General features: G+C 54.8%; 1 protein-coding gene across 2 annotated transcripts; it reads left to right on the top strand.

Moving 5' to 3' along the window:
- The first annotated feature begins 5,668 nt into the window (after nt 1–5,668).
- On the top strand, nt 5,669–10,840 carry PRSS57 (serine protease 57). Of its 2 annotated transcripts, XM_060416422.1 has the most exons (6): nt 5,669–5,766; nt 6,026–6,179; nt 7,036–7,180; nt 7,569–7,649; nt 8,843–9,106; nt 10,453–10,840. In XM_060416422.1, the coding sequence occupies exons 1-6, from the start codon at nt 5,688–5,690 to the stop codon at nt 10,678–10,680; spliced, it is 951 nt and encodes a 316-aa protein (XP_060272405.1). In that variant the 5' UTR covers nt 5,669–5,687; the 3' UTR covers nt 10,681–10,840. The 2 variants fall into 2 exon arrangements, with proteins under 2 accessions (XP_060272405.1, XP_027825935.1); XM_027970134.3 differs by lacking the exon at nt 7,569–7,649.
- The last annotated feature ends 152 nt before the right edge of the window (nt 10,841–10,992 follow it).

The raw sequence follows: 10,992 nt of genomic DNA, 5'->3' as shown, positions 1-10,992 counted from the left end.
AGGAGATCAACCCAGTCAATCCTAAAGGAAATCAACCCTGAATATTCATTTGAAGTCTAATGCTGAAGCTGAAGCTCCAATACTTTGGCCACCTGATGCAAACAGCTGACTCACTGGAAAAGACTGAGAGCAGGAGGAGAAGAGGGCAACAGAGGATGAGATGGTTGGATGACATCGCCAACTCAATAGACGTGAGCTTGAGCAAGCTCTGGGAGATGGTGAAGGACAGCCTGGCGTGCGGCAGTCCACGGGGTCACAAAAAATCAGACACAACTGAGCAACTGAATGACAAAAACAAATGAAACAGGCTTGGATGAGGTCTGGAGAAAGATGGGACAGGATGTGACCCATATGCGGGGCTGTCGGCCTTTACCCCCAAAGGCTTTTGCACCCCCTTTTTACAGTGAACATGCACCATTTAGCAGGGAAAGAATGAAATAAACTACCAAACAGAACAAAGGAAAAGACTCAGAAACATCAGGGGGCCTGGGTTCCAGTCCCAGCTCAGCTCCTCAGGTGCTGTGTGATGCCAGGTCTGCTCCTTAACCTCTCTGAGCCTCACTTCCCTACCTCCTAGGGCTGCTGAAGGACTTGGAATAGGGCCCAGCTCACACTCGTGTAGGGGTTGGTACTTTTTCTGTGAAGGGCCGGATAGTAAATATTCCCAGCATTGCGGGCTGGCCGATCTGTTGCAAGGACTCACCTCTGCCATTGCAGCCAGAGGCAGTAGATTGCAGCATCAAGTGGCCCTGTGCCAATAAAACTTTATTTACGAAACAGGCATACCCACCTCACAGCTCTCGCCATTGCTGGACATCCTCTGGGCATCTGGACCTCAGCGGGTCTGACACTGGGCTCTGCATGGGCCCCGGTCACCACCCCTTTCCTGTTCCCCGGTCAGAGACCCTGCCCCATGTCTCCCAGCCCTGACTCTAGCCCAGGCCCTGTGTCTCCTACCCCTGCCTCCTTTCACTGCCCTCTCCCTGTCTCCCTGCCTCCTCTCTCCTTTCCACTCTCACTAGAGGGTCTTCCCCCACCTGCCTTACTCACGCACCTTCTATAGATTCCCAGTGCCCTACAGCCTGGCTCTCAAGTCCCAGCTGAGCCCTGGAAGCGCCCTTCCTTCCCCTGCCCCTGCTGCTCGCCCTGCCGCTCACCCACTGGGCCCTCCTCCAGGAGCCCCCTCCCCACCTTCCCCGTGTTCCTGGGTCTTCTTCTTGCCCTAAAATCCTACTCTCTTCCCTCTGCTTCCTGCCGACTTCAGTCACTTTCCCCCCTGAATTCCACCTCTGATGATGTCACTCACTGTGGTGTCTCGCGCCCAGCTCTCCGCCAGAGCAGGGGTCCTCCTTCTGTGTCCCCTTCCCCCCACATCCAGTGCCTGCTCACAACAGGCACTCAGTAAACACTTATGGAGTGAAGGACTGCATGCCTCCTGCTGTCTCCTTTGATCTTCTCAGCAGGAGTGGTGGCACTAGCCTGTGGTTTACAGATGAGGGGTTCACAGGACACCCAGCCCCCTGCTGAATTCTCACCAACACCCTTAGAGACCCTCTCAGGTCATCTGTTTCCCAAAGGAGGAGACTGAGGCCCAGACAGCTGTGGGGGCAGCTCTAGGGACCCCAGCAGTGACCCATCCTCCCCCTGCAGAAATCCTGGAGGCTGAAAAGGCAGACAAGGTGGAGAGAAGTGGTGAGGCTCTGCCTGCTGCTTCAGAGACCCATTCTTGAACGGGTTTGCTCAGCGCGCCCACGTGCCACCCACTGAGACCCACACATCCCTTTCTCTGTTCTCTGCCAGGTCCTCGGATGCAGGTCCAGGAGAAAGTCTGGGAAGTGCAATGGTGTCCGGCACGATCCCTCACTGGCTGGGGCTGGCACCCGCAGGGGAGTGACTGCCATACAAGATGCTAGTGGATTGGGCTGTTTATTCTTTGAAAAAAAAAAAATTGTTTATTTGGCTGCACTGGGTCTTATTGTAGCATGGGGGATCTAGTTCCCTGACCAGGGATTGAACCCAGGCAACCCTGCATTGGGAGTACAGAGCCTTAGCCACTGGACTTCCAGGGATATCCCTGGGCTGTTTATTCTTAAGGCACTATCACCCATTTCAAGTAATAAGAAGCAGTCTCCTTGGAGTGTGAGTTAAAGGGGTTAAAAAAGTAAAGGGTAAGTGTCACTAGTTGACACCTGCGTGGCCTGTGCCCCGGGCCAAGCACCAACCCCATCCACAGATGAAGAAACTGAGGCACATGGAGTCCAAGTTGGGATGGGTGGGGTCCCTGGGCTTCAACACTGTGTCTAGGGGTTCACTGGGAAGATTTTGAGTTTTTCTCAAGTTCTCAGGGGCTTCTGACCAAACTTCATCCCTCTCCTGACTGCTTGAACCTCTGCTGCTAATTTGGGCTAAGGAAGGGCCTGTTCACTTATTGAGTGCTGACTGCATGACCCACTCAGGGCAAGGTGATAGACACCGACTGCATGTGTGCCCTACTCAGGTGCTCAGCAACTGACTTTGAGCTAACCTCCTCAATATATAAAAAGCTCCCACAAATCAACAACAAAAGTAAGGGTGATAACAATACAGCAAAGTAATTAACACAGGGGACTGAGGCTGGCTAAATATAGCCCCACAACGTCCCTGTCCTCATTTTGGGGCCTGTGGACATGTCACCTCATGGTGCAGAGGGGACTTTGCAAGTGAGATTAAGTTAAGGGGAGTAAAGGGAGTTTTCTCATCATTATCATCATCATCACCGTCACGCTGTGACTTAGAAAGCCACCAATCCTCCATGCAAAGACCCTTCAAGTCTCAGAGTTTTGGTTTCAAGACCCTCTGCTGTACAGCCCCAGACCAGCCAGGCTCCTCTCCCTGGGCCTTGGTTTAGGAAATGGAAACACTGAGCCCCACACAGGAGGTTCCTTAGGACTTCAACGAGCTTGGTTATTCAGATCCTTGAAGAACGGTTGCTGGTTTCACAACTCTCACCAGAAAAGAAGGAAATGTGCCAGGTTGTGGGCAGAGTTGGCCCCTGGCAGAGATAGCATGAGCTGGTCTGAGGCTGCAACTCTGGCACATCGCTCCCTTGCTGTGCAACCTTGGTCAAAGCACTTGACCTTTCTGTGCCTCTGTTTCCCCCATTAGTAACATGGGGACAGCAACAATTCCAACAGCCTTGGGTTTCTCTAGGACTGCATGAGTCCTACACATCCTGGGGCATGTGGCTGGGGGAAGTGACCGACATGGGAGCACAGCTGTGACAGGCCAATCCCAGGGCCCCACAGTGGACAGGAGCCTCTGAAGTCACCTAAGGAATAATCCCCTACCAGCTGCTTTGACCTCCAGGGAAGCACAGGGTCCAGCCTGGCCTAGACCCCGGAAACAACTTCCACGTGGACCCTGTTTCCCACTTTGCTCCGTGTTCAAGGCCTGATGGTTCCTGCAGCTGCTATCACATCACCACAAACTTAGTGGCCTAGAATCACGTGTCCAGGCTTCCCCAGTGGTCCACTGGTTAAGAATTCACCTTGCAACGCATGAGACACTGGTTTGATCCTTGCTCTGGGAAGATCCCACAAGCCATGGAGCAACTAAGCCCATGCACAACTACTGAGCTTGTGCTCTGAGCCTGCTCAGCAACAAGAGAAGCCACCGTGATAAGAAGCCCCCACACTGCAACTGAAGAGTAGCCCCCACTCACCACCACAGGAGAAAGCCCACGCAGCAATGAAGACCCAGCACAGCCAAAAATTAATTAATTAAAAAAAATCACATCTGCTTGCCTGGTTGGTGAGCCTCTCTGAGATGAGATCCAGGTACTTGCATGCCATGTTTCTTTCCAAACCAGCTGGTTCTACCCTCATCCTGCCACTTTCAAGGCTGTGCCTCAGTTTCCTTGTCAGTACCATAGGCAATAATACAACGTAGTAATTAACACAGGGGACTGAGGCTGGCTAAATATAGCCCCACAACATCCCTGTCCTCATTTTGAGGGCTGTGGACATGTCACCTCATGGGGCAGAGGGGACTTTGCAGGTGAGATTAAGTTAAGGCCCCTGAGATGGGAAAAAGTTATGACAAACCTAGACAGCATATTAAAAACCAGAGACATCACTTTGCCGCGAAAGTCTGTCTAGTCAAAGCTATGGTTTCTCCAGTAGTCATGTATGGAAGTGAGAGTTGAACCATAAAGAAAGCTGAGTGCCGAAGAATTGATGCTTTTGAACTGTGGAGTTGGAGAAGACTCTTGAGAGTCCCTTGGACAGCAAGGAGACCAAACCAGTCAATCCTAAAGGAAATCAACCCTGAATATCCATTAGAAGGGCTGATGCTGAAGCTGAAGCTCCAATACTTTGGCCACATGATTCGAAGAGCTGACTCACTGGAAAAGTCCCTGATGCTGGGAAAGATTGAGGGCAGGAGGAGAAGGGGGTGACAGAGGATGAGATGGTTAGATAGCATCACTGACTCAATGCACATGAATCTGTGCAAACTCCAGGAGATAGTGAAGGACGGAGGAGGCTGGCCTGCTGCAGTCTATGGGGTCGCAAACAGTCAGACACGACTGAGCGACTGAACAACAACAACCTGAGATGGGGACTACCCTGGATTCCCCAGGGGGCCCAGTGTCATCACAGGGTCCTTATAAAAGGGAGAGGGGAGGATCAGAGGCAGAGAGATGGGAGATGCTGTGCTACTGGCTGTGAGGATGGAGGGAAGAGCCGCAAGTCAGGGACGCGGCTCCTCTAGAAGCTGGAAAAGGGGCAGCCAGTACTCCCCAGGAGCCTCCAAAGGGACCAACCCTGCCCACCCCTGGATTCAGCCCTATGAGCCCATGTTGGAATTCTAACCTGCCTCCCAGACCTCTCATTGCATCTCCACATTAGCGGGGCCTCAGCAAAGCCTCCCCAGGGCAGCACAGGGTCTCTGACCTGTGTGTCCATAGGCTTACGAAGGCCCTGCCTCCCTGCCCCCTCCTTGGTCTGAGGCTTCCTTGGCTCCCCAGTGCCCACAGGAGGAGCCCCTGCCCCTTGGCCCCACCTTCGAGGGCCTGAACTGACCCGATGAGCTCGATATTATCTGACCACCAGGCCCTGTGCTTCCGTTGTGAGCCCAGATCAGTGGATCTACACCCTTAACCAGGAGAAACATCAGCACCAAGGGTGTGGGGGTCTTTGTCACATTACACTCCACCTCTAGCACCTACTAGAGGCTGGTATACAATAGGTGCTCAATACATGCAGCAAAGGTAGCAGGAATCACAGGGCTTTCCGGGGCTGGGATTGCACATGGGGAGACTGAGGCCGGAGGCAGTGACCGGCAGGGCTGGGGCGGGACTGCCTCCATCTGGTGAGCTGGCCCCCAACCTGGAGAGGCGGCCAAGGCTGCAGTGCTGCTGGCTGCTTAGCAGTTTCTGGTGAACCGGTTACTGGTTACTCGGTTTCTGGGTGAACAACAGGGCCCTGGAGCCCTCACACCCCCTCCACTGCTGGTCTCCGGGGCAATTATGATTGTCATCAACAACCCCAATGCAGGAGAATCATCAGGTTTTCTAAAATGCTGGCTCAGAACCGGCCGTTGCTGACGGGGCCTCCGACCACAGGCCACAGCCCCATTCCTCTTTTCCTGGACGTTGGGTGGGGTGCAGCCCACTGAGCTCTCCAAGGACACACCTGCCTGTGACAGCCATGGGGCCTGGGGTGAGGGACTGGGGCCGCCTGCTGCTGACTGTGACCGCTGTCCTGACACTGCCCATGAGGCCCCCAGGTGAGGACCCCCAAGTATTCCACCCAAGCCTGCCAGAGGCCCACAGGGACCCACCCAGGAAGCCCCAGCCCCCTGCATGGCTGCTTCTTTTGGCGGGGGGGAGGAGGCCCAGCCCCAGCCTCAGGTTTTAGGGAGTCTGGCCCCCCACTCCGCAAACTCTAGGGTCTTCTCTTTCCGTCTCTGTCTCTCCTGCCTCCCGCCAGCCTGGCCCCCACCCCATCCTGCCCCACCCCTGACAGGCCACCCACCCTGCCTGCAGGCTCCTGGGGGGCACAGATCATTGGGGGCCACGAGGTGACCCCCCACTCCCGGCCCTATATGGCATCCGTGAAGTTCCAGGGCCAGCACAACTGTGGAGGCTTCCTGCTGAGGGCCCGCTGGGTCGTGTCGGCTGCCCACTGCTTCAGCGGCCGGTGAGTCTGGGATGAGGGCATGTGTGGGCAGGGGGGTGGAGGGGGCTTGTGCAGATGGGCCTCTCAGCTGGGCAGGGGTGTTAACAGAGAAAAAGGGGCAGGAGAAGGAGGGACGGACCGGCAGCCGTGACCATAAGCAGAGTTACAACTGTTGCATTCATCCTGAGTGTGTGCTTGCATGCATACTAAGTCACTTCAGTCGTGTCTGACTCTTTGAGACTCCACGGATTGTAGCCCACCAGGCTCCTCTGTTCATGGGATTCTCCAGGCAGGAATACTGGAGCGGGTTGCCATGCCCTTCTCCAGGGGATCATCCCAACCCAGGGATCGAATCATAGTCTCCTGCATTGGCAGGCAGGTTCTTTACCACTAGCGCCATCTGGGAAGCCCTCGTTCTGAGTATATTGATACAATAATTACTAACATTACTATTGAAATTATTGGAGGCAATGCTATAATCCAGATGGAAATTAGAATAAATATAATGAGTGTTATATTCATTTGAAGTATACTGTTATAATAAGTATTCAAATTAATAGTGCAGCAGGACTCCCCTGGTGACCTGGTGGTTAGGACTCCACACATTCACTGCAGGGGCCATGGGTTTGATCCCTGGTCGGGGAACTAAGATGCCACATCTCATATGGAGTGGTCAAAATATATATATGTATATATATATTGGAGCGATTGAAGTTAATACCTTAATTGAGATGGGAGGGTGATCAACTCAACATTTATCATCACAAGCTGGAAGGAGGATGGCATGGGCTTATTTCCCAGGACGCGAGAGACTGAGCCTGTGTGAGGTGGCCCTCACCTCAGCCTTGCTCACATTCCCCACCCATTTCCCCCACAGAGACCCCGGGACAGGCCTGGTAGTGCTGGGAGCCCATGCCTTGCGCACCGTGGAGGCCACACAACAGGTGTTCAGCATCTCCGCTGTCATCACGCACCCAGACTACCAGCCCACCACGCACACCAGTGACATCTGTCTGCTGCAGGTGACCCACTGCATGGGGATCGGGCCCTCGGTGCAGGTCTGACCTGTCCCTACCCCTCCCCTTACCATGGCCTGACTTGTTTAAAAACAGCTGTTAGGTGCCTGTGAGCACCCGCGAGTCAAGTCACTCCCTTTGCTGCCCTCTGGAACACCCACACCGCGCGCTTGGCCTGCTGCTCGCTGAGTGGTCAGCACCCTAACAGGCTCTGACCCCCAGGCCTTTGCACTGGCTGTGGCCCTGCCCAGCCCATGTTCCCCAGACTCCCCAGACTGTGGCTTTCAGGTCTTTGCTCAGTTGTCCCCTTCTCGGGCAGCCTCCCTTGACGACCTCCAGTTCTCAGCTGCCCCTGGCTCCCCCCTTCTCACTCCATCCCCTCTTCTGTGTCCAGCACCACCCACACCTTCTGGAAGCACCTGTACCACTGGTTCCACCTCTGCCCTCGAGGGCGGGGATTTTTATCTCATTTGTGGTGAGTTATTGTACACAGCAGATGCTCAATATTCACGCTGAAAGAGGGAGACAGTGAGGCTGTGGGGCCATCAAATACCCTGATCCCTGCCCCCTTAGGCCCTCCAGGGCGTTTCCTCCCTCCCCGCACATGCACATGCGCCTCTGTTTGGACCTCACATGGCCCTTCCTGCTTGGGCGACAACCCTTCCCACAGCCCCCACCTGGGGGGCCCCAAATTCAACCCCAGGCACCCCGGGGCTGCCATTCAAAGGGAGAATATCCCCAAACAGCCCTTGAAATGTGGTGAAAATCAAACAGAGGGGACATCAACACAACAAAAATGAAACCCTGCGAACAGGAGGGTCTAGGGTGTGGGGTTTTCTTGGCAAAATATAATGTGGGAAGCCAGTGTTGGCAGCCAAAGCTGGCGTATGAATTCTGCTCCTCTGTGAAACCCTGTAGCCTGGAACCCCTGCTATGATTCACCTAGCCCACTCTGCAGATGAGGAAACTAAGGCCAGGGGTGATCAGTGATGCACCCAAGGTCGGGGAGCGAACACTCAAACTAGGGGTCCAAGTTGTTCATTCCATAACTGCTGATTGAGTGCCATCTGTGTGCCAGGAAACCATGAATACACAGCCATGAACACACAGCCCTGGCCTGGCTCCCTCTGAACTCCCGGTCTAACTAGGTGGCAGCTGAGTAAATCAGCCTTGACAGGAGCACATGGGAGCCCAGAGGAGGCATCTGTCCTAGACTGGCAATCTGGGAGGACTTCCTGGAAGTGGTGTCTAAGCTGAGTCCTAAAAGCTGGATAGGAAAGGTGCCCCCAGCAAGGGGTGCAGTGTTACAGTGTGAGCAACTGTGCAGGTGGGCGGAGGGAAGGGCCAATTGATGGGCCAAGAGGTTTTTTTATCCCTGTGTCCTAAGGGCAATGGGCACTGGAGGAGAGCTCAGAGCAGGGAAGGAGATGTTGGTTAGCAGGACCCCTGGGCAGCTGCGGGGGCGAGACTGGAAGCATGGAGGCTGGTGAGGTCTGATGAGCAGGGCCCCAAGGTGACAGAAGCAGCCAGGCCCTCTGACAGACTAACAACAGCTACAACTGACTTCTTTCCACAAGGACAGGAAGAGACAAGGAAAGGTAGACAGGAAGGGGTGGCAGAGGGCGGCTGCAGGCAGGCCTAACCTCCCGGCACCTTCCGCCCCCGCAGCTGAACAGCTCTGCCACCCTGGGTCCTGCAGTGGGACTACTGGGGCTGCCGCGGAGGGGTGCCAGGCCTCCCCGGGCCGGGACGCGCTGCAAGGTGGCTGGCTGGGGCTCCGTGTCCGACTTCGAGGAACTGCCCCCCGGGCTGATGGAAGCCGAGGTCCGCGTGCTGGAGCTGGACGCCTGCAACAGCTCCTGGAAGGGGCAGCTGAGCCCTGCCATGCTCTGCACCCACAGTGGGGACCGCCGGCGACGTGGCTTCTGCTCGGTGAGATGTTCATTCTCAGTCCTGCCTGCTTGCCGTGTAGGGAAACTGAGGCCCTCAGAGAGGTCAGAGCTGGTCAGAGAGCCTTGGCAACTAAGTCCCAGCTTACCTTTGACCAGTTGGTGAGGCCTGGGAAGGGGAGGGAGCCTCCAGGGTCACGGGGCTGCCATGTATGGCTGCACAGGTTGTGCACTGCACAAAGGACTACAGACTTGTGTCTTTAAAAGCAGTGTCCAGATCTCAAGGAAGATGCTTCTGCTCCTAAGCCTTTGTATGGATTAATGGCAAACCTGGCCCTGATGCTCAGGGAGAAACAGCCTGGACTGGGAGCAGGGGAGTGTCTTTTGTTCTAGCCAAGAGAGTGTGTGGTTCAGATTCTAGAGCCCAACTGCCCAGGTCCACATTCAGACTGAGCCACTTCTTACACATATGGTCTTGGAAAAGTCATCTCACTTCTCAGGACTTCACTGTCTCCATCTGTAAAATGGTCACACCAATAGGACATATTTCTTTGGGTCAGAACTGATTTCAGGTGAAAATTAGGGTAATAGGTCTGAGGAGAGGAGGAAGCAGGGATTTTAGGGTGAGTATTCAGGAAGGCCTCTCTGAGGACAGTACTTTTGAGACTGGAGGAGCCTTGAGAATATCTGAGGGGAGACAAGTTAGGCAGACAGACCAGTCACAGGGCTGCTGTGTACAGTCCCGCAGGTTGTACATTTCACAAGGAGCTGTAGACTTGTGTGGTATACAAGGAGTGTCCAGCAGGGGGAAGTAATGGGTCTCGAGGATAGGCAAAAGCCTAGAGGTTGGAGCTTGGGCTTCCCAGGTGACACTTGCGGTAAAGAACCCCCGGCCAATTCAGGAGATGTAAGAGACGTGGCTTTGATCCTCCCTGGGTCAGCAAGATCCCCTGGAGGAGGGCACAGCCACCCAATTCAGTATTCTTGCCTGGAGAATCTCATGGACAGAGGAGACTGGAGAGCTATAGTCCATAGGGTCTCAAAGAGTTGGACACAGCTGAAGCAACTTAGCACACAGAGGTTGGAGCTGGGTTTGCTGCAGAAACAGCTGGCATGTCTGGCTGGAACCAAGTGAGTTGGGGGAGAGGAGGGCAGATAAGCAATGGGGGCTGGCTCCTCCAGGCCCTAAAGGCTGAGATGACGTGTTTAGTCTTTGCTCTAAGAGCACTGGGGAGCCATAGTCCTGGCCCAGGCTCTGGGGAGTATCCATGGGACATAAAAGGGTTTTGAGGTAGAGAAGGTCCAGATCAGATCTACATATATTAGCTCTTTTAAGGAAAGTGAGGCCCAGCAAGGGACCCCTGACCTCACCTTTGCCTCCACCCCCAGGCGGACTCTGGAGGACCCCTGGTATGCAGAAATCGGGCCTATGGCCTCGTCTCCTTCTCTGGCCTCTGGTGTGGGGATCCCAAGACACCCGATGTGTACACACAGGTATCCGCCTTCGTGACTTGGATCTGGGACGTGATTTGGCGTGGCCAGCATGGCCCTCAGCCCAGGACCACTGGGGGCCGGCAGGCATTGTCTGAACCACAGCAGCACCGGGTACACCACTGAGATGGCAAACGATACAAATAGCTCTGGCCTGGAAAACTCCGAGGCTGGAGCAGAGGGTCCATGAGCCCCTAAACCCCAGGAAGCCTGGTGTCAGGGTGGGTAGGGGGCATCAGTTCCCAACAAAAGGGCAAAATAACAATAAAGTGTTAACTGACTCACAGATATGATGGTCTACCCCCAAGGCCCACCTACATGCCCTTCAGCTTCTCCTTGGCTTCTGAGTGGTCAAGGGTCCAGCTCCACCACCCTCTCCCTGAGGGACCCTGAGCCACAGGACCTGGACTCCTCACCATCCTCCCTCCCCCTCCCCAC

Source organism: Ovis aries, chromosome 5, assembly GCF_016772045.2.
Source record: "Ovis aries strain OAR_USU_Benz2616 breed Rambouillet chromosome 5, ARS-UI_Ramb_v3.0, whole genome shotgun sequence".
Lineage (NCBI taxonomy): Eukaryota > Metazoa > Chordata > Mammalia > Artiodactyla > Bovidae > Ovis > Ovis aries.
This window is presented reverse-complemented; position numbering and strand designations above follow the sequence as displayed.